The sequence below is a fragment of the Nelusetta ayraudi genome, unplaced genomic scaffold (genome assembly GCF_046127955.1).
Source record: "Nelusetta ayraudi isolate G7.1 ecotype Tasmania unplaced genomic scaffold, CSIRO-AGI_Nayr_v1 ptg000031l, whole genome shotgun sequence".
Lineage (NCBI taxonomy): Eukaryota > Metazoa > Chordata > Actinopteri > Tetraodontiformes > Monacanthidae > Nelusetta > Nelusetta ayraudi.
The window spans coordinates 380,212-406,624 of record NW_027466081.1 but is presented as its reverse complement, the minus strand read 5'-3'; the positions used below and the strand labels follow the sequence as shown (position 1 = coordinate 406,624).

The 26,413-nt window shown below is 43.6% G+C and overlaps 2 protein-coding genes across 3 annotated transcripts; one reads left to right on the top strand and one right to left on the bottom strand.

Moving 5' to 3' along the window:
* Positions 1-433: 433 nt before the first annotated feature.
* On the top strand, positions 434-16,202 carry plcd4b (phospholipase C, delta 4b). 2 transcript variants are annotated; one of them, XM_076030745.1, is made up of 16 exons: positions 434-594; positions 5,058-5,102; positions 5,241-5,399; positions 6,842-7,070; positions 7,196-7,325; positions 7,436-7,667; positions 8,398-8,599; positions 10,170-10,314; positions 10,750-10,902; positions 11,981-12,139; positions 12,635-12,791; positions 12,958-13,074; positions 14,271-14,449; positions 15,070-15,202; positions 15,557-15,706; positions 15,787-16,202. In XM_076030745.1, the coding sequence occupies exons 2-16, from the start codon at positions 5,084-5,086 to the stop codon at positions 15,897-15,899; spliced, it is 2,277 nt and encodes a 758-aa protein (XP_075886860.1). In that variant the 5' UTR covers positions 434-594; positions 5,058-5,083; the 3' UTR covers positions 15,900-16,202. The 2 variants fall into 2 exon arrangements, with proteins under 2 accessions (XP_075886860.1, XP_075886861.1); XM_076030746.1 differs by lacking the exons at positions 434-594; positions 5,058-5,102 and having other exon boundaries at positions 5,238-5,373.
* A 1,356-nt stretch (positions 16,203-17,558) lies between these two features.
* Positions 17,559-26,403, bottom strand: znf142 (zinc finger protein 142). The gene is made up of 7 exons (XM_076030713.1): positions 26,283-26,403; positions 24,639-24,760; positions 23,356-24,174; positions 22,886-23,063; positions 19,766-22,430; positions 19,233-19,338; positions 17,559-18,251 (listed from the first exon to the last, which is right to left on the bottom strand). Exons 2-7 carry the CDS (start codon positions 24,691-24,693, stop codon positions 17,728-17,730), a joined length of 4,347 nt encoding a protein of 1,448 aa, XP_075886828.1. The 5' UTR covers positions 24,694-24,760; positions 26,283-26,403; the 3' UTR covers positions 17,559-17,727.
* Positions 26,404-26,413: the final 10 nt, after the last annotated feature.

Below are 26,413 nucleotides of genomic sequence, written 5' to 3'. Positions count from 1 at the left end.
TTGCAATCAGGCTGTGGAATCTTTTTGGATTTTTTTTTTTTCTTTTCTGGATCCCATCTTGTCATCAGTGGTATTCACGCAGAGCTCTTTTGATGGCCAAGTACAACAGACTCTTTCTCTTCCCAGAAATGCGTTGCCTCCTTATCAGCAGCGATGCAGAGACGGTGTGGAGGCGAACAGCGAGGGAGGGAGGGAGGAATGGACGAGGAGTGTCCACGGATGCTGAGCGAGGGAGTGGCACCAAAGGAAGGAAGAGAGCCTGTGAGGGAGGCGGGAGGAGGGTGGGAACGCACTGTAGCAGCCTGTGTGCGGCAGCAGTGACCAGGGAATCAAATTACTCCGAGTGCGGAGAGGGGAGGGGCAGGGGAAAAGGAGGCAGAGCCAGATTTCCCCTTCAAGTACTCCCTGTCTCTCTTTATGTTAGGTATTTTTTTTTCCCTAAACATCTGAGCTCGGCTAACAGTCCCTGCGCTCTCTCCTTCTCTTGAAGGGGGGAGAGACGACCCCGGGGTCCTTCCACCTCCACAGCCGGAGTCCCTCTGTGACGGAGCTGTCTTCTGAAGAACAGCCAGGACCGTGACATCTATTTCTGGGGTGAGTACAACTGTATGTAACTGTTTTTCTTTCTCTGGATGCTGCCACAGAGCCGAGATGATGCCTTTGTGACTCACACCACCACCTCTGGTTCTAATTTGCTGTGCACAAAAACACCCTTCCCAGCCGCGGCGCAGAGTTCTTTGCATTTCTTTGGCTGTCTGACCACATGTGTATAGCAGGATATATATATATATATATATATATATATATATATATATATACATATATATATATATATATATATACATATATATATGTGTGTATATATATATATATATATATATATATATATATATATATATATATATATATATATACATATATATAAATATATATATATATATATATATGTATATATATATATGAAAAAATCCGTAATATGTCAGTGCTAAGAGCAAACCATATTCCAGATCAGACTGAAGAGAAGGGGCCGAAGTGCAAAAGCTGCTGGTTTGCATGACTTTCACGAGTGTCTTATCCAATCCTGCTGGTTATTTACGCCGTATTAGTCATGTGTTAATTTGTTCGTGTGCTCAGTGAAATTCTTGTGTGCCATGTGTGACTCATCCCGCCCGGCCCTCCAAGACAGTGGAGCCGCAGAAATAAAGTATCCAGCGGCCCGAGTCTGGATGTGGAAGTATGAAGGGAGAGTTTCAGTTCAATTCGGGTCTGTAGAACTTTGTCGGAAAATTTAAAAAAAAAATCACCGGGAGACTGTGCACAGCCTTGGCAGCGGAGAGGTACGGAAAATAACCCCCCCTCCCATCTCTCTCTTCACTACTTGCATCACATCAGTCACAAAATGTTAAGGATACAATACAAAAAAGACACACATTGGGCATGGAGGGGGTCTGTTGTGAAAGTCAGCAGATCATCTTGTTGTTTCAGGAGACAATGAGAGGAAAGGAGGGAGGGTCACGCGAGGCGACACAGACGTGGACTCTGGAGAAGATTTTTCCTTCCCTTCATGTGCGCTTGATCCGTGTTTATCAGCAGAGCGCACAGATAGCGGTTTAGCACGGTTTAGCAGATAGCGCCCGAGCACCTTGTAAAAGTATTTACATTCTGTACTTAAGTACAAAAGTATAGTTATTCATGTAAAAAAATACTCTGATAAAAGTAAAAGTACTGATTCAGCTTTTTTGCTCCGATAATAGCAATAAAGTGCAATTTCTGAAACGTACTCAAGTAAAAAGTGAAACATTTTTTTTTTTTGCCATTAATGAAACATCTTCAATGAAAATAATAAAATAATCTCCCTCTAAGAAATATTACACTGTTATGTTGAACTACCCACACATCGGCATGTTGTGTCTTCCCTAAACCTTTAAACCTTTTTCCCAATATAAAGAGTAGAAAGTACGTATGTTTGTGTACAAATGTGGGGAGTAGAAGTAGAAAGTCAGATACCTGAAAAATCTACTTAAGTACAGTAACAAAGTATTTGTACTTTGTTTCTTCCCGCCTCTGAGGACGAGTGCGGTGGTAGCTAAGATGAGCCCGCCGCGGACGGAACATTATTTCTCATCACGCCCCTTCGTGCTGCCAATAAATCTCAGCGATCATGACGTGGCTCTTTGTAGCTTGGCCACCTTCAGCAAACTGGCGCTCCGTAAAGGAAAACTACATAGAGACGACGCTGGTGCTGCCTTAGTTAAAGGTCCAGTGTGCAGAGGCAGAGCAAGAGGGGAGTCCGTGGTGGCACTGGCCACCCCTGAAATCTACTTGGACAACCCTAAAATATCACTAAAGGTGGTAGTTTAGCTTAATATACTGCCCATAAATACATTAATAAAAGTGTGTATTCGCAGGACAATAAAAGTAATTCGATTTTTTTCCTACCCATAGAACAGTTCTTATTTCCATTTAATCAAGGGTCTTGCTCCCAGTTAGCTGCCATCTTGCACCACCATATTTCTAAGGAAGCCCCATGTGGACAATCCAGCTGCCTGACAGCATGTTTTGTAAGTAGGGTGACTGCTCGCGCCTTCAAATAAACCAACAAAGACGAAGGTGGACAAGGTACCCAGGTTTGGGTGCTCAGGCCACAGTAGTTTACTGGCAAGTTGAGGGGGCGGGAGTGTTAAAGACTCTGCAATCTAATATGTAATAGTGTAGTCAAGACTGCACTAACCGAGGCCAAGACATTATCAAGACTAGAGAGTATTGAGATCGAGACAAGACCAAGACATTAGGGGTTTGAGACCAAGACAAGACCAAGACTTTATATATCAAAGACAACAGAATCCTGTATATTTTTTCAATTTAAGTTTACTTCTAAATCTAACAGCAACATCTCTTTTCAGCACGGTATCTTTTTTTAAAAATAATTTTCTTCAACATTTTGCTGCTTTGCCAACTAATTTGAACTATTTTTCAAAAAACAAGTTTGTTTCATAAAATTAAAAATGAACTAACTAGGAAAAAGGGTGTGTGTCACTCTGGTGGTCACAAACAGGGCGTGAAACTGCAGCAGCTGGATTCTTTTCCATTATTATCAGTCATTGTAGTGTTGGCTGAGCCTTGACCGGTCTTGACCAAAAATCCAGAGTCCTTCAAGTCCGAGGCCGAGACAAAACCGAGTATAAATGCCTCAGAGTCCGAGACAAGTCCGAAACCCTTAAAAAGTGGTCTTGAGACCAAGACCAATCTCGAGTACTACAACACTAATATGTAACAACTTGATGTCGCTGTTTCTTCTTCAAAATCTCCAAATATAACTCACTTAACTTTTAATGTTTTCTCCCAAGATATTTTTGGGATTGTCAACCACTGAGTTGACGCCTCCCAAACATTCTTTTCCTGAAACACAGGCACTCGACGCTCTGCTGCGAACCCTTTCTTCTACCGGACACACCTCGTCTTGTCTGTTGTTGCAACACTGGACACGAGGACCACTCTGAGACCTTTCACCTCACTCACGCCTGCTGTTTCTGAGGCTCTGCTCAGTCTTCTGTGCTCTTTCTTTGTGATGTCGCCCTCAGCTGCAAACTGTCACGCGTCAGTCTCCTGCTCTTCGTCATGCTAAATGCCTTGCGAAACATGTGCCTCGCTTATTAGTAGCTGCTTGTCGAGGAGAGAGTCCCTATAACTCAATGGACAAGATGTAACACACACTCAACCTCGTTTTACTTAGTTGCGTTTTTGTCGACGCAAGGACGTGTTTTTTTTTATGAAACATGATAACCTGCACTTATGCAGAATCACCATCTATCAAGTCAGATGACTCACAGCGGGCTGTAATTGACTGCAAATGAAAATACACGCAGGCCAAATGTTGTCTTATAAGTGCCCACATCAGCATGATTAGATGTCTTCATGGACTTTATAGACTAAGTAGATTAGTTAAAGTTACACGAGAAAAAAAAATCGCTACATCCATTCTTGCGTTCTGTTAGGCTGGACAGTCGTGAACACAGACTGCTGAGATTGTTGGATATTCACGGTCAGCACTTTATTTGCAAGGGCAGTCATGGAGCATGCAGCTTGGGCTACTTTTTGATTTTGATTGAATTGTGTCATGAGCTGAACGTTGGTACCACCTTCCTCAACTCAGAATTAGTTTCAACAGTCACAGGTTTAAAAAACAAAGCGCACACAAAATATAACTACTCATCCAAAACACATGAAAACAACAACGTCTCAAACTAAAGATAGCTACTGGGTGGCCCAAGGCCAAAACAACCAACCAAAGCATTGCCGATCTGGGTTGATTACCGGCCTGCAAAAACAAAACTAAGTAAGGGCAAAATACATAAAATACATGAAGAATAAAAGAAGTATAATCTAACAAATCTACTAAAACAGGGCAAAAAGGTATGACAAAACCCTACCCTGAGGCTTAGGCACTGTCAAGGAAGTTCCAAAAGTAACATTTTACTTCCGAGTGACTGAGCACTGCCACCTGATTGGATTCTTATGAAAAGAAATGTAAAGTTTGTCACAACAAACGTCTCACTGCTGCATCAGCCAGCATGTAGAGCATCAAATATAGTATCAATCTCCCAAACCATCAAGTTCCACATGTGTAGAGAGGAAAATTACTACTTGTGTATATAGCAATTTGTCAAAGACCTACAAAAAAAAGTGTCCTGTACAACACAATACAGATTTACTTGATTTTCCCCACTGGGGAGTTTGTCTTGACGCCAGCCGCTGAATACCATTTCATTTCCTTCCTCCTCAAAATGGTCAACAATAGCAACAGCACAAGTGCTGGTGGATAAAAAAAAAAGCAGAACGTGCCTATCAGGAAACATAGTGCAACTACGATCACGTATGTCACAATGGAAAAGGAATGGAAAGGAAAAACAGATTATAAGAATTGAAATAAATAAAATTGTCATGATGTTATTGCCGTTGAGGTTGGAAAAAATTCCTTCAAGCGAATTTGATTTTAATTTTCAGTTCTTAAATGTGAAAAAAAAAACACCCCACTGACATTTTATTTTTATGTTCAGTGTATTTCCAATGGTGTGAACCAAGGATGGATCCTGGAAGCTCACGTGAGTCAAAACTATTTGTTACTCATCTCAACTTTAATTGATTATCAGCAAAATCAAAACCACTTAAAGTAGCTGAAGCCTCCTCACCAGCCCTCTTGGGAGTATCATTCTTCTTCTTTTTTTCTTTTTTTTTAACAGGTATCCAAGACGATCACCATGTCAAGGTGATGATGGCAGGCTCCACTCTGAGGAAGGTCAAGTCCCGCTCGTGGAAGAAACAGCGACATTTCCGCCTCCTGGAAGATGGCTTGACCGTCTGGTACAAGTCCAGGTGGGCAGGAAGAGGCCATTCTACATGTAGGTCCTACAGTGTGCTCATATGCATCAATGCCTGTCACGAAAATGTATAAATTATTGCAGTTCAGAAGTGACATAATTAATTTGTTAATTACTTAATCTAATCTGACCTAATGTAATCTAAAATCATGTCATCTAATCATTATTTAAATCATTGTCATTATATCAAGTGTAAATTAAACAACAAAAAAAATGGCACTTCTTATGCAACATAGATAAAATGCTACTTTTGGTGACTTTTGTTACTTTTTTCTGGCAAAGGTTTAGATTAAACTGGTGACCTAATGCATACAGATATCAGAGTCTGCAGAAAATGTGAGGACCAATTTAGAAGGCGAGGTGGAATACAGTTTGAAAGTATCAAAGCACTGTTGAATGTGTATCTGTCAGGATTCAGATAAATATATTCATTATGGCACATAATGGGCTCATTTGGGCTCATATTGCATGAATTAATATGTAAGTGATTCTGGTTCTTGATGTAAACCTACGGGTGGCAACTCAGACACGGAGTCAGTCTTGTATCCTGGAGTCATTTGGTGTTTCAGGTCTTGCAACACACCCCTCTCAGCTCAAGACTAGTGAGCAGGCACACAGTCCCAGAGGAGAAGGAAAACATCACCTCCATAACGCCTGTCTGCAGACAGACAGGAAGCCTCTGGAGGAGGCTCCGGAGGAGACGGCTGCAAAGTGTGGAAACTCTGTGCAACACTACTCTTTTCCAGACACTGGCATTGATTTTCAAATGGAATACAAAAAAAAAAGGAACTTTAATCTGTCACAAACACTAGAACTAATGTCCAGTTGCTTTTCTCTTTCGCCCCACAACGCCACTGATGTTCCTCCTGGTTCCCTCTCAGCCTCAACTTCCCATGAATGTGTTGAGAAGAGCCAGTTCACAGAGAACCGCGATGTGCTGCGGTTTTCTGCGCAGCTTCATACCGACAGTCTTTTCCTATTCATCCTCTCATAAGAAATACTGAACTCTTCTCATAATATTCTAATACTTTTGGATGTAGGATTTTAACTAATTGACCGAAATATAATAGACTAAAACATGTCACATAACTTCATAAAAAGATTTACTTTTAAATAAATGACAAAAAACAGGTTCTCATAATAATTAGAATAGAAATAACAGTGATAATTATGACTATAATTATAACTGTACTCCCATGAATTACTCCCTAATACTTCCCAACCAGATTAAGTCAAGGTCAGTGTTACAATTTCAAATAAAAAAGGGCTATAATTGAATGAAGGTATGATTTTTTTTCATCTTCTTAAACACATATATGGATGAAATAGACAAGTTAACATTTTTATTGTATCGTGGTTGTTTTCTATGGGCTTGTATTGGTGAAATGAGTGTGATGCCGAGCAGTGTTCTAAAAACACCACATTACCACATTAACCATGAACCACCAAAACCATTGTCTCAGTCTCCATCAGCGAAGTGGAGGCCGTGCGCGAAGGCCACCAATCGGAGGTCCTGCTGAGCATCGCCGAGGAGTTTCCTGCTGAACTCTGCTTCACGCTGGTGTTCCGCGGACGCCAAGGAAACCTGGACCTCGTGGCAGAGTCAGCGGAGGAGGCTCAGGCCTGGGTCCTCGGGGTTCGGAAGCTGATTCACAAGACTCAAACCATGGATGAGAAGGAGAGGCTGGATCAGTATCCTTTAAATTGGAAATGCGTGCTCTCTAGCGTTTCTTGTCATACTGGAGGACTTCAAAAAGTCTTGAGGCTCTTTTTTTTTTTTTTTTTCTTACTGACTGTTGCCCTTAGCACCATCTCAGGTGGGTCTGGGACTGGTTTCAGAAAGCGGACAAAAACAAAGACGGCAAGATGACTTTTAAGGAGGTGCGGACATTGTTGAAGATGATGAACGTGGACATGAATGAGGACCATGCTCTGCACCTTTTCACGGTGAGCCTCCACCAAAGTGGGTGGGAAATATACTGCGACTGCAATGCGAAAAGATTTACAAAATCAGAAAACGAAAAGAAAAGAAACCAAGCTCCGCCTTATTTGTGCAGATGGCTGACAAGTCTGAGAGTGGCTCCTTGGAAATCGAGCAGTTTGTCCAATTCTATAAGATGCTGACACAGAGGGATGAGGTGTGGAAGGTGTTCCAGGACTACTCCGCAGACGGTGAGAAGTTATTGTTGGACGAACTGGAGAACTTCCTGAGGATTGAGCAACAGGAGGGAGAGCAAAGTTCCGAGCACGCTCCGGAGCTAATCGCCCGCTACGAACCCTCTGACACAGGTACAGTAAAGACAGCTGGAACGCATCACAGTGACCTCAGTGACACAGGCTGGACGTAGCAGAGGATATCCATTCAATCTTTCAGTAGTAAATATGTAATGCTAAACAAAATGTTATGCTTGTGTTTTTTTTTGGACAATTCATTGTGTGAAGCTGCTCCACTGCACTTTGAGATTGCGTAATTCATTACGCAATTCACGCGAATGACTCGGGTTGCCAACCCACTGACAACCCCTCAACAGCTTCCCCACTAAGATCTATTCAAACATGACTGTCCTACATTGATCTGTGCTTTAACAGTATCCATGCAACATGCTGCTTGGGAAATCGAGAGCATTGCTGAGCGGAGCAGAAATTGTGTACCATTTGCTGCGAATCATAGACGGTTTTAATCATTGCCAAGTGTAGTGTTGTCACGATACTGGATTTCAGACCTCGATACGATATTTGGGAAAATATTGATTTTCGATACGATTTTCGATACTAGCAGCCGCGGAAGTTCCGATACTGCGGAGAAGTCATATCGTATTGTTTTTAATGTTCAGTATCGAGAAAATATCGATATATCAATATTTTTGACAACACCAGTCAGGAGTGATCCTGACTGTCGTGGATGTAATCAGCACTTTGTGGTGCTTTTTTTTTTTTTTTTTTGTATGGAAAGTGCTTTATAAATAAAATTCGATTTGATTTGTGCCAGTGAGTCACATTCATGGCCCTCTTTTTGCAGCCAAAAAGAAAGATGCCATGTCATTCGACGGCTTCCAGATGTACCTCTGCTCACAGGAAGGCTCCGTATTTAAGCCGGAGCTCCGCGAGCTTCATCAGGACATGGGCCAACCGCTCAGCCACTACTTCATCTCGTCCTCCCACAATACCTATCTCCTGGAGGATCAGCTCCGTGGCCACAGCAGTCTGGAGGCTTATATCCAGTGAGAGCACCTGCAGCCACCACACACACACACACACACACACACACACTGTTCGTTTGTTCAAGCATTTAATCCAGGGGTGTCCAAACTTTTTTCACTGAGGGCCACATACATAAAAAATATAGGAGGGGCTGGGCCACTTACTAGAAATTGGATATATAGCCTTAACTTTAGTGTATTAAAGTTCGAAAAATCAATTAAAAGTGGTCAAATATGTTATACTGTTGAACATAATTAAAGACAAAACTGCCTCCATCACAGCTTTCCATAAATGGATCTTTATTGATTTATTCAGAAAAAAAAGCTTTGGTAGCTCATTCTCAGAACAGCAGCCTCAGATTTCTTCTTAGACAGGAGATTTACAGCCCAGAGAAAAAAAACAATAAAGGGGAAAATGGGACGGGTAAACTGGACTTAATAACAGGAGTGCATATCATTTTAGTCAATTATTCTGCTGAGTATCAGCTGCGCTGGGTGTGTAAACCGGGCCATCCAGCTGCGGTGCTGATCCGACGCCACCCGTGTTGTCAAAAATCCGGACAAATGTCACTTGATCAAAGGGGCAAATCTGCATCAGATGAGATCAGCTGACTTTGCGTGTGCACGCAGTGTGTACGCTGAGCACAGCGGTGTGTGTACTATGTGCGTTAACGAGAAAAAAATTTGTCGCGTGTGTACCTGCACATGCATGCTTATTAACGCCACACGGGTAGTGTGGAATGTATTTTTTTACTCCCTTAAAGTGGGAACGGCATTGCACTCAGTGGGAGCAACTCCCCCTGGTGTTAAAACCAAGAAGTGCAATACACACAGGCAAGAGTTGAAGTGCGGGCCAATTAAAAATGGACTGCGGGCCGCAGTTGGCCCGCGGGCCGCAGTTTGGACACCCCTGATTTAATCAGAGGAAAGTTCAACAACTCAGTATATATATATATATATATATATATATATATATATATATATATATATATATATATATATATATATATATATATATATATATATATATGTATATATATACATATATATTCAATAATTTCAACAATTTCTTTCCTAGACATAATAGAAAGTGGGCTAGCATTTTTATTTGTGTGGGATAAATTTAGGTCACGACTCAAAACAAAACAATGTGGGTCCTGAGACTCCACCAGTTGAAAAGCCACTGGTTTAGAATGAGCGTGGCTTTTTCAAAGGCTGTCGCAAATACACAGGTCTATTTACGTTAGCCAATTAGAGACAAAATTAGTCGGCAACACTGTCATTACATCACTTTAATATTGATCTCCATACGTGACGGAAGCACTCAGGAATAACAATACGAATCACTCTGCCAAATGCTTACAGTGTTTTCCAAGTGCAGATCTCTCTTCACTTGGGTGATACTCAATTGGCCGAACTCCCTGTGATGTAGTTTTTTGAAAAACTACCCCCCCCCCACCCCCATTTTCTTGTGTGACTAGTTTTGTCCACGGAAGACATGCAAATTTGTGTACTCAAATTTGAGACGGTTCAACTAAACAAAACTGCGATTGAACGACTGATCTATTTTGTTTGCTGCATTTGCACACAGAGCCTTGAAGAGAGGCTGCCGCTGTGTGGAGGTGGACTGCTGGGACGGCAGCGACGGGGAGCCCATCGTGTACCACGGTCACACCCTGACGTCCAAGATTCTCTTCAAAGACGTCGTTTCCACGCTGAAAGAATATGCGTTTAAGGTTCGGTTGATTGGCCGGTTCCCTCGAATTGCGCGGAACTCTTCTTCTCCAGCAATGCAGGAGAACAGTTGTAAAACATCATCAAACGTGAAATAAATACTAAAGTTTCTAAGGTTTTGGGGCAAGTGCATGCGAAGAAGAGGTTTAGCAAATGTCTCATCCCGTTTGAGGAGATACATTTGAATGACCTGAAAAAGAATGTGGTTTTCACAGCGGGCCAACTAGAATAATATTCCATTTCCAAACAGACTTTGTGGAAAGTGTGAAGCTTGAGATGGAGTGTTTGGTAATCATCCGTGACTGACCTACATTCTCCCAAGTCCCCACTTTGCTCCTTTTTTTTTTTTATTCCATTCAACATTTTCCTCTAAAGGTTTGAAAAGAAAAGCGTTATGAGGGTTAGTTGTTGTGAAACTTCTGCTTCTTCTCTGATAGGCATCAAACTTCCCAGTCATCCTTTCCATTGAGAATCACTGTGGGGTGGAGCAGCAGACAGTCATGGCCCAGCACCTGACTCAAATCCTGGGTGACACTTTGCTGAACACCCTGCTGGACGGGTCCATCCCTCAACTGCTGCCTTCACCACAGGTCAATATAAGTTACCATACGTGATTGTTCTCTCTCTCTAAAAAAAAAAAAACTTAAAATCTGGAAGCAGTGAAGTAATGAAAAGGCCAAATGGGCGCATACATTTTGAAATGATTTGCACTGCAGAAATCGAGAGAAAATGTTTTATATTTCTAACCTTGTCGGTCCTGTCTTGTAATGAAACTACTTTATCGCTCAAAGTAAAGAAATTGGCATGTCCTTGCACAGAAGTTCTTTTCTACCGACTTAATTAAATGTTTTGTTAAAGAACACAGTGAATTATACTAGCCTGGAGTTCATAATTTGAAGGTCAGTGCAAATTGCTCTCATTTCATGTGTCTGAAACTGAAGAGAACTGGAAGAGCTTCAAGCGTCTTAGTCTAAATGGTAAAACCGCCGTCTCCAAAATGGAACGACTGGAGCGCGCACAAAAACTGAAGGCACCGAGACGTAATAGAAAACCTCAGGTTACCAGGTTGGCACAAACAAAAACACTTGATATGCACGTAGCTCATACGTGAAGTAAATAAAAACCCAACAACCAATCGCGCAAAGGACTGATGGTTATATATAACAGCCACCCTTCTCGGGGCTAAATAACTGAAACGTTTCTCATATGAGCATATGTTTGGCAAGCACTTGCTGTTCGCAACCTTGTATCATTTAAGGCACCATTAACATTTCAAAAAGGCTGCTGAGATATTTATGTTCATCTGCACCCTGCTATTGATCTAAAAGCAGCAGTAGAACTTCTGCTCCATTAGAGCTCTTAGGACAATCAATTCTAACTTTGATTCAAGTGAGGATCGAGCCTCACCGGAATCAAAGAGTGGTGCATCGCTGCCTTTGATTGGGTGGCAGCAACGCGCAAGATGACGGACCGTGTTTGTGAGCACTGAGGAGTCAATTCCAGAGGCGTTTGTCTCTATCTATTCAAAGCAAGAGACTAGACTCTCCAGATTTTATATTGGAATGAAGATATATTATATAATGCAAAAAAAAATTCAAAAGAACATCTGAAAAGCAGTCAGGTTGTACAAAATACTGCACATAATATCTGTGTTGCTGTTAAATGCAGGAACTGAAGGGGAAAATTTTGCTGAAGGCCAAAAAGATCGGCGGTCTAGAAGAGTGTGTGGATGAAAGCCTGGCCGATGAAGTGAGCGACGACGAAGACGTGGCCAACGGAGAGACGGAGTCCTCAGAGAACCCCCCTGCTGACTGCGTGAGCCAAAAGGTGAACGCGACAATCAGAGGAAGAACACGAGAGACGAGTGACTTTCGCTAAACTGTTTTCTTAGTGCTGTGAAACTCTGGGGGACAAGAATTTGACAAAAGGAATGAAGGCAGAAGTGATTGGACTTGATTACAAACAGAGACAGGAAACTGGAGTCCAAGACATCAGGGCACCAGACTCAAGACAAATTGGTCTGACGCCGATACTAGATGATTTCAAACACACATGCATTAAATGCTTTTATTTTTCTCCTCACCGATCGTCTCTTCTCGCTTTTATAATCTTACTTAAATTGAGCAACTACAAAGATTTGAATTCAAGCAATTCCCTGCTTTCTAAAAGTTGTGCGAAATAGGCAAATGTTTTTTAAAGATAATGTTTCCATATTTCAGTGAGTCTGTGTATGTGACCGTGGTGTTCTTTATTTTTAAGTCGACGAGAGTTCACGAGGCTGTTTTTCTACTAATCTCTGCATTCTGTTGTCCTCCTTTGTAGAAACCAAAGTCCAAACTGTCCCGGGCACTGTCAGATTTGGTGGTTTACTGCAAAAGCGTGCACTTTCACGGCTTCAAAGAATCCCGCTCACACGGCAAATGTTACGAGATGTCATCCTTCTCTGAATCCAAGGCAAAGAAGCTCGCTAAGGAAGCAGGTATTTGTTTTGGGAGTTGCAGCGGCAGCCCATTTTAAATCAGTAAATAACCGTGACAATGGGAATGCATGTATTGCAAAGTCAACGACAAGACAATGTATGTCAAAAAGAACTGCTTTCCCTCTGCTGTACAGTAATGAAACCCCTCTGATGTTCTCCTCCTCAGGGACAGAGTTTGTGCAATACAACATGAAGCAGCTGAGCAGGATCTATCCGAGCGGCCTCAGAACGGACTCTTCCAACTACAACCCTCAGGAGATGTGGAACGTGGGGTGTCAGATAGGTGAGCAGGTGTTCGCCCTCTGCTGGTTTGCAGTGAAATGGTCCTTATAACTTGGTGGCATCCAATTGTTTGCTAGCTTTATCTCACATGGAGAGTCAGCTAGCGCTGACTCTCCATTGAGCAAGCAGTGACATAACACACCCATCGTGGTTTGTGGTGAATGTCAGGTGACAAAGTAAACGCATGATATTAAAGAAGAGGACCATTGTACCATTTGGTTTCATTACACTGTAGGTCACAATCTACAGTCGGCTAGCATTTTAGCAGGCTACGGTCAGCTAATAGTTTCTATCGCCAAGTGGTTTGCTTTCACTACTATTTGTTGTTCGTTGACAGGCGTAAGGGGGTTTGAGGTTCTCTCAGCAGGGAGGAAGAGGAGATTTGCATGCTAATGACATGACTGTGCAGCCGGCCCAGCCCAGTAAATGGATCAGAAGATCAGGCACAGTGGGCTTGTGATGTCACTTTTTTCGTGTTTTTTGTTGTTGTTGTTGTTGTTGTTGTTTTTACAATAAACATTGACACGTCGTGAGTTCTGTATGGGGCAAAATGAATTGTGCATGGCTCCTTTATATAGATCCAGTGGCATTAAATGATATGCGTTCATGAAAAAAAAAAAAAAAATCAACTGCTGTGGCGTCTTCTCAAAAGACAATGATAAGAAACAGGAAGAGAAGACAACCCAGCAAAATCACAAGCAGATTCCACGTGGGAAACAGGAATTAACTACAAATTCATTCCTCACATGCTTTTATCTGCTTGATATCAGGACTAGATTGACTGCATACAAATGTGAATCCCTACATGGGCAACCGGATGGTGAAGTGACTCACACTGTTACCTGACAGCAGATTCCCAGGATGTGTGTGGGTTTTCTCTGGGTACTTCGGCTTCCTCCCTCAGTCCAAAGAGCATTCTAAATTATGCAGAGGTGTGAGTGCTAATGATTGTTGGGATCTGTGATAAACTGGCAACTTTTCCAGGATGTACCTCATGTAAGCCTTCGCCTTGTGATGATCTGAAATAATCTCCAGTACCCCCCCCCCCCCCCCACAAACCCGAGAGCACAATCACCATGGATTGAAAATACCTGGAAATCCTCACAGCCAGAACAAGGGACATACACACCAAAACCTGACCCTCTGTCTTTTTCATCTATTTACCGAACCTTTCCGTCTCCTTTTTCTTTCCAAAAGTGGCTTTGAATTTCCAGACGGCCGGCCTGGAAATGGACCTAAACGACGGACTGTTTGGGCAGAACGGTTGCTGCGGCTACATTCTCAAGCCTGACTTCATGAGAGACGCCAGTACCAAGTTCAGTCCAGATAAACCAGAGGAGCGGCCAGACTACAGACCACTGCGCTTGTCAATACAGGTTCAAAACTCCATGACAGCCGTCAACTGTTGAAATAGGTCGCTTTCGCGGACTTGCAACTTTATCCAAAATGGATTTCAGAAAATCAAATGAAGAGTTTGCCAACTATAAAGCTAAAAGGGTTCCTATTCCTGGCAAATTCCAGAGTTGATCAATTAATTTTGGTCTACTTCCAACAATAAACAAAGTTTAAAAACTTGTTTGGGCTGCACAGGCCTGACAAAACAAGTGGTTCTCTCACTCAGCCTGGAGAGCGTCGCTGGTAGCACTAGCAAGTGGGGAAGATGGCTACCAGTTCTCATGCAGTGAAGCCTGATCCACATTTTTAGAAAAAAGTCTGCAGAGGCATTAGAATTAACATACTTTTGAGATTCCAGCAAAATCCAAATGGGAAAATTGAAAACATTTTTTGTAAACACATTTAACTGCTTAGGTGTTGCAGGGCTTTCAATTATGGCAGAGAAAGTGAATGGTAGGTTTTTAATGTGTCAAACAAATTTCGAAGTTTAGGACAACTGATCATTTATAAATTAGGGGATGTACTGAGGAAGCCATATCTAATATCAACTGACCAAGTAACTCAAAGGGTCCAGTGTAAAACTGTGTCGTGTGTTTCTCAGGTGATCAGCGGGCAGCAGCTTCCAAAGGTCAATCAGAAAGAGGGTTCCATCGTTGACCCGCTGGTTAGAGTGGAGATATATGGAGTCCAGCAGGACCAGGCCAAGGAAGAGACGAGCCACATTAACAACAATGGTGAGCTTTGGTGCACCTCGCGACATAATTGGATAAATGAGTACTGACAGTATCAATGTCAATAGTAGACAGAAAAATCTATCTATCTATCTATCTATCTATCTATCTATCTATCTATCTATCTATCTATCTATCTTCACTTATACACACACCACACACATACATATATTGTTAGCCTAATAGCATAGTTGAGTTTTCGGAAAACAAGAAAAAGCAAATTTTTTAGCAAGCACATTGGTATTTTCTTTTCCAGATATCACAATTTGGCCAAAAAAAATGACTTAGGCTAATATATATATATGCCCCCAAATTGTAGTTAAAAATTCACTCAGTCATTCTTTCTCCTCTCCGCAGGTTTTAACCCAGTCTGGAATGAAACTCTAAATTTCGTCGTCCACGCCCCCGAATTGGCCCTGGTTCGCTTCGTGGTGGAGGACTATGACAAAGCGTCGAGGAACGACTTCATGGGACAGTTCACCCTCCCCTTTACGTGCATCCAAACAGGTGTGCTGCGTGCAGCAGAATGCCAGTGAGTCAAAGTATTTTTTTTTATATTTATTGATCTTTTGTTGTCCCCCTCCCAGGATATCGTCACATACACCTGCTCTCCAAAGATGGGACGGCCATCCCTCCGTCCTCCCTGTTTGTCAATGTCAGCATCTCAGAGCACACGAGGGTGGCCAGTCTGACGGCTTAAAGTCAAAGGCAGTTACAAATATATATCTATACATATATATATATATATATATATATGTATATATAAATATATTATATTTATTCGCCTGATGAAGAATTACATGTACAAATATTCCTTTTTTTCAAAAAAGAAAGATGTAGACGGATCAAAGTGATATTCTTCTGGTCCATAAGAGCTCATCAAGTGATTAAATATTAGCTTTAAAACAGTGTTTCTCAACTGATGGGTTGCGACCCGAAAAAGTGGGTTTTCATTGGGTCTTGGCTCCGTGTCAGTCCCCTCCGCATCACCCCCCCCACGCTTTTTTTTTTTTTTTTTTTTTCTTTTTTTTTAAAGGGATTTTAAGATGTATATATTTACAGAGAAAATGTTGGCCATTTACTTTGCAGGACACACAATTCAATTCATTAATTCATTTACTAGACACGACAGAAAGTGGGCTAAAGTTTTGTTTTTGTGGATTCAATTCGAGTGCTGTGGAATGAATTTTGGGTTTCAACTTCATGGTAAGGAAAAAAAAAAACACGTGGTTCCTGAGACTCCACCAGTTGAGAACCACTGATTTAAAAGGTAAACGACAGGTTTGATGTCAGACAAGCGTACAAAGTCTGAACAGAGCAACCACGGGAGCAACGGGATGGCACCACAATGTATTGTGAACGATGAAAATTGCACAGAACTGCCACGAGCGTTCACACTCCAGGAAGTGGAAGGGTGCTCACCAAAACCCCAGAATGATGACTTCTCAACACTTCTCGTCTGTGGCTGCTGGCAGTGGAAAACACTACGTTTTATTTGCGTCATATTGTGAAAAGTATGACCGCTTTATTTTTGTTGCAAATACAAAAGTATTTTGTATTTTGACACCCGAGTCGACAAAGATGACGACTCGGCTGCTTAAACGCAAACTTGCCCAAAGGACACACCAGGCTCGTGGGATTTCTCTTAATTATTTCCAACCACATTTCATCAGGTAAATCAGCTGACGATGTTCATTCAAAGCAGAATTATCATTTGTTGGTAGTCTGTTGTATGACCGTTTATCATCTGTAATGCTAAGAAAACACTGTCTATGAATGGACAACGGAATTCTACTGCATGCCTGTCAGTCCCCGTCGTGTCGTGTATGTTGATGTACAACGGAAATGTATGAAAAAAAAGGTCCATTATGATATAATCACACCTGTGCTTCAGGTTGTTTAATAATAATCAAGCGCCTGCTTTCAATCACATATTGCCTCTGCTACAAGCTTTTCATAATAGCATAATTAAAAAAAAAAAAAAAAAAACTTGATCTCATGTGAATGTGTTCTTACCATCAGAAAATTAAAACCTGTCCAAAAAAAAGGAGACCCTGGAAAAGTCAAAGCTGAGTGACCTCATGTTGGTTTGGTGTTTCAAACTGTAAAACTTTATGTGTGTGCAAAACAGTTACTTATTCTAACGCAGATTACTGTGCACTTCTTTTACACAGGTCACGCTCGCTGTATTTTCTCCAAGGCCTTGATCATGTTAGCGTAAATGAATTCAGTTCATTCAATTCTATAGATATTCACTTTCCCTGAAGCTGACAGGGCTAAATATAGCTAAAAGGGATGAAAATAATACAGCTAGTAATATTATCTACTGTCAAGGCAAATTAAGGCAACAGTCACAATGTGAGAAAATTTGTTTTATTAACACCCATACATTAACAAGTTAAAAAATAAAATAAACCGATGACTGCTGCAGAACTTTTATTTCGGCAGGCCAATGTTAAAAAAAAGGCCCTTTTTTGGACACAGATACACAAATCCAACAGCGCCACCAGTTCAAAATTGTCAAATTTTCAGAATGCTTTCGTGACACCCTCGGCACTTCCTTCCTCTCGTCCTCTTTTCGCAACAGTTTCAGCTTCTTCCTTGTCTTCCGCTCGGGCTGCTCTCTCGTCGAGCGTCCCCAGCAAAGCGTCCTTCAGCGTGAGAGCGCTCGCCTCCGAGTCCCTGGTGATGCCCTCCTCCACCGGCGACCCCGGGTGGTGTCTCTGCAGGTGCTTGACCACCTGGAACTTCTGCTTGGCCCTGTAGGGGCAGTGTCGGCAGCCGAAGGGCTGCTGCTTGGTGTGGGTCATGTAGTGGTTCCGGAGTCCCGCCGGCCATCGGAAGGCCCGCTGGCAGAGGCCGCAGCTGTACGGGCGGCCGCTGCTGTGCTGATGCTGATGGGTCTTGAGCACGAACGCCGTCTTGAAGGCCTTGCCGCACTTCTCGCAGACGTAAGGGCGCGCGTCGCAGTGCCGCGAGTCTCGGTGACATCGCAGGGCATCGGCTCGGTTTGTGCGGAAGTCACACTGGTCGCAGGCGTACGGTTTGTCTCCTTCGGGGGAGAAATAAGACGTGTTTCACATGTCCCTTCTATGACGCTCAACTGTCGAACTTATAAAATCAAGTCATTATCTATTCATGGCCATACTAATAGGAAGTTTGTTGGTGTTGCGAAACATGAGTGGATTTGCCAAACAAATTTTGCCTTGAGGGTCTAGTTCGTAATATTTGGCTTGATTTATGATTTTTATATGGGCGAGAGCTTAACATACTGCCCGTAAATACATTAATAAAAAGTATAGTCGCAGTACAATAGATGCAATTTCGTTTTCTTTCCCCTACAACGGTTCTCATATGTATGTATAAGAATATACCTAAAACAAGGGTCTTGCTCCCAGTTAGCTTCCACCTTGCACTGCCATATTTTTAAGGAAGCCTGGTGTGGACAATCCAGCTGCCTGACAGTACGTTTCGTAACTAGGGTGAACGCCCTTCACGTCTTCAAATAAACCACTGAAGAAGAAGGCGGGCGAGGTATCCAGGTTTGGGTGCGCAGGTCACTGTAGTTCACTGACAAGCTAAGGAGAGGGAGGGTGCAATCTAAAATGTAGCCACTTGGTGTCGCTGTTTGTACTTTAAAATCTCCAAATATTCACACTGAACCTTTTTAAAAAAAAACAAAACAATTCTATCTGCTGGAAACAAAAATATACCTTTAAAGCACGAGGTGGAATTTTGCTGAAGATTTTACACATTTCCTAGAGATGCAGCCTGGGGCATGTGTGTTTCATCTTTGTAATAATTTCTTGAATAAAAATACAAAATCTAAAAGAAACTCCACATCTTTGTGAAAATATGTTGTTATTAAAGCAACTTGCCTCTGTTGAGACACGCGCAGTGATAGATCAGGACTTTAATTTTCCATTTCGGAAGACTTACTTCCATACCTAAAGTTTCATGATTTAAATGCATCACATTTACAACAAGGTATTCAAAGCGATCTGAATCAAAATGAAATAAATTACACCACTACCTGTATGCTTCGTCATGTGGTACTTCAGCTGAGTTGCCCACTTGCATTTGTAGCCACATTTTGGACAAAGATAATTCTTCTCGTCTTGATGGACCCTCATATGAAGCTATAGGTACAGAAGCAAAACAAAATTTTAATACATTATCCACACACAGACATGTGTATGTACATGAACATATAAATAGACACACCCACTCGGAACAGACAGACCATAATTTATCCATAGTTCCCTCATTTATCTTAAAATCTCACATGATAAGCAAGAGGTTTAAACTGTAAAATGGTTCTGAGGAAAAAAAAAACAAACACCTGAAACTAACTAAAAAAGTTCAACTTGAAATATATACAAAATAGTTACTTTTAAAAATACTTTTCACAAAGTAAGGTACAATACTGGTCTTTAATATCCAATTTACAGAGGATTAAAAAAAAAAAAAGTCAAATACTGCAGATTTTGAAAATAGTTCTTTGCTATACAGGTTAGTTCAGAAAAAAACAAAAAAAAAAACACACCTTCTAAACTGTGACCATACCTTCAGTCTGAGCGGATCGGTGCAGGTGTACCTGCACTGCTCACAGCCGTAAGGCTTCTCCCCGGTGTGTATCCGCAGGTGCCACGTCATCTTCTGCTTGTTCTGCGTTGAAAAGCTGCAGTCGGCGCACTTGTACAGGCGATTCCCTCCGTGCGAGCGCAGGTGCTGCTCCAGCACCAGCGGATGGCGACAGGCGAACTCGCAGCTGTTGCACCTGAGGGGCTTGTCCTCCGGGGAGCCCTCTTCGTGCGCGCTCAGAAGGTGTCGCGCCAACAGCCGCCTGGTTTTTGTGGCGACGGCGCACAGGTGACACTGATTCCGAGTCGAGCGGCTCTTCGCCGCCTCCGCGGAGCCCTCGGCCCGCCGCCGCTCGCTCTCCATCTGCGGCACGTGCGCGCGCCTGCAGTGGTTCCTAAGCGCCACTGCGGAGCTGAACTCGGCGGTGCAAAAGGTGCACACGTGGCACGGCCGCCCGTCCCCCTCGTGCGTGTGGCACCTCCGCCGGTGCCGCCTGACATCTTCGGTTGCGAAGCCGGCGAAGTCGCACAGGGGGCAGAAGTGCGAGGGCCGTCTGTGGTGCACGCGCAACTTGTGCTGCCGCAACTTGGCGGGGCTCCCGAACGTCTTGGCGCACAAGTCGCAGACGCGACGGCCGACCCCCGTCTGGAGGGGCCGCGAGGTGCTGAAAGGACGGTAGGGCCTCGTGGCCCCGTGCTTTAGCGCCACGTGCCGGGCCATGACGCGCCGTTCCCGTTTGCACGTGAAGGCGCAGTGCGGGCAGCGCAAACGCAGATCGGGCTCGGCGACACCAAAGCAGCCTTTCCTTTGATGGCTGGCCAGAGCTCTTTTTTGACGGCACCTGAAGTGACAGCTGGGACACGAGAGGAGCTCGCGCTCTCCGCGAACTTCCCGAGTCCTTGCCTGCTGCTCCGGCCCAACGGACTCCCGTCTGGATTTATCGCTCACGTTGGAACCGCTGACGCCGTCGGCCCGTCTCTTCTCGCACTTGGAGAGATGCCGCTCCACGGTGGCCGCTCTGACGGACGCGAAATCGCACAGCTTACACGCAAATTTGCCATCGTCTCGTGAAGCGTACCGTGGTTGGCACTCCGCACCGCTCGAAGTGTCGAGGACCGAATCTTTGCAATTTGTGTGCCGGGACATAGAGACCCTAGTTCCTTGCCTGTTCAGTTCAAGGTCACATGAAACCTGGTCAGTTCTACTTTGTAACTCTTGAGAACTCGTCCGCTGGGACGTAGAGACCCTTGTTCCTGGCCCGTTTAGTCCAAGGTCACTTGATACTGGGTCAGCTCTACCTCGCACCTCTTGAGAACTCGTTTGATTCTCCACCTCCTCCTGAACGACAGTAGAGTTCACCTCAGTGGTCGAACACGGAAGGGGAATGCTGACGAGCGTCCCCTTTTTTCTCCGCAAGCCTGGACCTTGTTTTTGTTTGGACTGTGCACCACTGGCCTGGCAGCCGTGTTGTTTTATCGTTCTGTGGCATGCAGTTTGGCAGTGGCGCTCGAAATCAACCTCTTTGTTTGTTGCATAAGAGCACTCATCGCAGGAATATACGTTCTTCTTCCTTGGCACCACGAGCATCTGAACCCGTCCCTCCAGAACCATGGATTCTGCCTGCTCCTTGTCGTGCTTCCTGACAGCTTCCAGACACTCATTAGATTGCAGCAGCTGGTTTCTCTCAGGTGAAGAACTGGGACCTGGTATTCCGATGTCCTTTTTCCCTGTAGGCGTGTGAGCATGACCCTCTGCAGCAGCTTCCGGTTGAGCCTTGTAACTCAGGGTCTCATCCAAGTCACGTTGTTCAAGTTCTTCGTCCACAACAGCGCTGTTCTCTTCCTCTGTTGAAGATGGAGAGAAGAGCGCCATCTGTTGTGACACGTCCCAGTTTAAGCTGGAGGAGTTCAGAGTTTTACATACACCACTGTTGTCCTTGCTTTCCGAGGCCGGGGTCTGATAGTCTGTGGTTGACAGAGTCGTTAAGACAAGGGTGCAGTATTCCTCCGGGTCGTTCCCCATCGTCGGGGGACTACCAGGTACACTTTCACTGGCAATTTCTTGAGAGACAACACTGAATACATTCCCAGTGTGAACAGTGGGAGAGTCTGTCTCACTTTCGATACCGGCACTGTGATCTGCCGACTGCTGTCTTTGATTCTTCACAGGTTCTTCAGAAGAAGGCTGTTCCACCTCCTTGTGTGTCGTTGAAGACTTATTGAAAAAGTCCAGCAACTCGGCTGAATTCCTCTCCTTCTCCACTGAGGCGTAATTCTCCAGCCATGCTCTGTCCCCTGGCACGTAACCATGGACTTTCCTCTTGTGCAAGAAGAGGCTGATGCTGCTGAAGGACGAGTACGAACAGAGGGCGCACCGGAATTCTTTCAGCTTGGTGTGTTTGCAGTTCTCGTGGTTTTGCAGCGCTTGTCTGTAGCAGGTGGTGTACGCGCAGTATTTGCAGTTATAGACGACACCTTGTTTCTCCGTCCCAGAGTGTTTGGCCAGCATGTGGGTGCGAAGTTCGTACTTTCGCTTGCAGGCATAGGCGCAGATCTCGCAGATGAGCGTTTTTTCCTCATGTCGTAATTTGTGGCTATTCAGCTGGTCCATGCGATGAGTGCGGTAGGGACACTGGTCACACTGGTACCTAAAATAAGGACACGTGAAGATCAGCGAATATACATGACGCAGTGCATATTAAACATAAAGCCTTGTCCATAATATTGGGCTTACGATTGAAAATTAGCATAGATGGCATCTTGCACGTGGTATTAATAATTAAATTGCAGTCAAAATTAGTTCACTGAATGCGCCATCCTTCGAAAAACATGTATACAAATAAAAATAAAAAAACTACATGGCAAAGTATAGTAAATAAAAACACAACATAACATGTATGCATATATACATACAGTGCACACACACACACACACACACACACACACACACACACACACACACACACACACACACACACACACACACACACACACACAGTATATATATATATATATGTCTGTGTGTGTTGTCCACATGCACACGCACATACATGTATGCACACACGCACACTCTCATTGCAAGAAAAACTGATGATGTTTGTACCTGAGGTCTCCAGCGTGCTTCCTCATATGCACATTAAGATAGTGTTTCCATTTGGTCACATAGCCACATTCAGCACACATGAAATTTTTGTCCTCCGAGTGAGTCAGCATGTGTTTTGAGAGGTAGGACTCATCTCGACACCTAAAGTCACAAACGGTACACTTGTGGGGCTTCTCACCTGTTCCAGGGGGAAAGAGAGAATTCAGAAAACCCCAAATCTAATATCAGAATTATAATGAATAGTATTATAACTACTATTATTGCTTAATATAACTACTATTATTGCTATTATTGTTCATTTCTATTTTGCTTTTTGTGTTATTTGTATTTATCCATCTACCTCATGGAAGGTATACAAATTAAATTATTTTATTTTGTTAAAATAGAGTTAGGTCAATGTGTGCAATTAAGTAAATAAATAATAATAAAAAGACCAAACATGTTTTTTTTTTAAACATGCACATCCTTACCACGGTGCATTAGCATGTGTCGCTTCAAGCCACGTTTATGCGGCGTCGTGTAGCTGCACTGAGAGCAACGGTGGATCTTCTCATTGGCGTGAAGGTGCTCCGCGTGCTGCTCCAACTCCACGGGGTTGAAAGTGACAAAGGAGCAAAAGTCACAGCGAAGCCGCTCGCTTCCCGCGTGGCCGCGCCGCAGGTGCCGGAGGAAGACGGCCTTGTTGGAGGCGGCGAAGTCACACTGCGAGCAGTGATAGGCCTGGTGTGTCCGATAGTGAGCCTCCATGTCGGCCTGGTTTGGGAACAGAGCCCCGCAGGCGTGGTGCCGACATTCGCAGGGCGCGGCGCCGTGCACCTCCGTGGAATGTCGCACAAACTCCTTTCGAACGGACGTCCGGAAAGAGCAGCCGTGCTGGAAGCACGCCAGCGGCTCTCCACTCTGCGGACCGTTGTGCGTCTTCATGTGAGCCTTGAGGGACCGGGTGAGGCGGAAGCTCTTCCCGCAGGTGGGGCACCGGTAGCCGTCCCCGCCCAGCGCGCCCTTTTCTCCGTGCACGTTGACGAGGTGGCGGCGGACTGCGTTTCGCTCCACGGCGGAGTACTCGCACAGGTGGCAGCGGTGGATCATCTCACCGGCCTCACGCAGCCGGTGCAGGCGGAGCTTGCTCTTGCTTGTGAAGTAACGCTCGCAGGTGGGACACTGCAGGCTGGGGTCCGGAGAGTGCGTGTGGAGGTGCTCCTGCAGGTGGGAGCGCATCTTGAAGCAGCGCCGACATTTGGGACAAGCGTGGGTGCGGAAGATGCGCTCGGCTCCCTCTGCAAGGTAGACTATGGACATGGACATCAAGATTTGAAAATGAATGACGGAGACACAAATAGCTTAGTTAAAGGCAAAGCATTTTTTTTGTCAAGGCACACCACACACAGAGAGACCAGGAAAAAAGGAACAAGGACAGACATGCAATTAGAATAGAATAGAACAGATGTACTTTATTGATCTCAAATTGGGAAACGGTGCCGTTAAAGCACTAAAAACAACACAAAAAATAAACTACGTCGTAATCGCAGAAAAGTCAATCGACGTACAAATAGCCTAGCCTAGTTTTTTTTTTAAGAGTAAACATCTAATCCAGCCCTAACCCTATTATTTAGCATCTCTAAAACAAGTCATCACTTGAACATAAACAAGATTTCATGAATAAAATTGAACATATCCATCTTTAAAACTAGTTCACCCTGTGACACGATGACGAACATTTGCAACAATCTCAACAGTTTTCCGACAAACATACCGTTGGACGGTGAAGGTCCAGCGTCCGCTGCTGTTCCAACCTTTTCCTCCGTCATTGTGTCACGTTTGTGCTGCTGCCCCCTGGCCTGCGTCTCATCGCCACATCTTGGGAGCGATGCACAACTTGGAAAAGGAAATAGGCTTTTTTTTTTTTTGAAGTGGCAACTCTCAGTATTGAAGATGGTCCCATTAACCCACACAGCTCTTATTCATTATTATTTGCAATAAACAAAGAAAATATGACCAAATTGTAACACAACCTCTACATATATCAAGGGGTAACACTATGGGTTTCTGGTGTGCCATGTAAGGCAAACAAACAAACAAACAAACAAACAAACAAAACAAATGTTAATTCAGCTCTTCATTGACGGTCGATGCTGACTGATGCCAAGCTCAAAAGGCAATTCATTTGGAGCTTCACTCAAGTGATTTTACACTATACAGGAAATTACAGTGGGCAGGACCGCAGTTTACTTAGAAGTTTTAATCAACACAAACAAATGGGTTTTTGGTTTGTCATCAACTGGTTTCTGAACGCTTAGACGATTTTCAGTGAGCCATACGACACCAAAACAATCCCCGGCTGTCTTACTGGGAAAAGCATTTGTTGCCTTTTTTTTTTTTTTTTTTTTTGCACAGGAAAGCTGAGTTCAGTTTGGTGGCACTCTGCTCCCTCCATCGTGTTTTAAAACACAATGGCACACATTTACCAAGCTTGTGAACGTAACCTCGCTACACCAAGTACATTGTACGTTGTGCTACACAGGTTACTGTAGAGATTGACTATTAGTGTGCAGAATAATTCCTTTGATACTTTCTAGTATCCAAGCCTATCTGAACATCTCCCAAAATTGCAGCTATATATATATATACATATATATATACAAACAATTATTATTATTTACCAACCAATCGAGCTCAAGCAATAAAGCCAATATGTTAAGGGATCAAAGCATTACTTATTTAATCTTTGGCCTTCACACCTCTGAGTTGAAGCCAACAAACGTTTCCCACCTGATATGCTCAGGTAACATAGGGTAGTGGTCATAAAATGCGTGCCTTCCAGGTTACCCTTTCTTTACAGGCTGTCAGGGGTTCGTCAATACTCATCTTTAAAGTTCCCCCTTTGACTCTTCCCAAACAGATCTTGTACGAAAGAAGTAAGGCATCCACATGATTTTAGATGTCTGAAAGCCATGACATCAGCTGTCGTTCCCAACGTGTTAACGTGTTATTGTCATTCTGTTGAGGTGGTAAACACGTTGCTTTTGCAGCAAGCAACAACAACAACAACAACAACAACAACAACAGAATGTCAATCTGCTGCCCGAGTTCCGTCAAGTCAATTTAAAACCCGAAACCACAAAACCAACGGTTATCGAAAATATTCCGAAATCCACGTCAGGTTTAAGTGACCCATATCGTGTCTTAATTTGGCAAATGCACAGTGAGAGAACAGGAGAAGCACATTCTTTCTTGCCGCTATTGTCAACACGAAAGCATCTTGGCGGGCCATTGCTAAGCTAACTTTGAGAATTTAGCCTTATTTCTTTTTTAAATCAGTCGTGCACCATGCTGGTGTGAATGTAGAGGGCTGTGCACTAAAATAAACAGCAAAATTTGCAATACACAAAACATTTACCTTTTCCCCCTATTGTGTTGGCTCGATCGCGAAATGTTTACGTCTCCTCAGTGAAAGGCGGAACGAATGTTCGCAGCCAGGGGAGGAGACGAAACTATTTGTAGGAAACATCGGAAGTGTGAGCAGAGGTC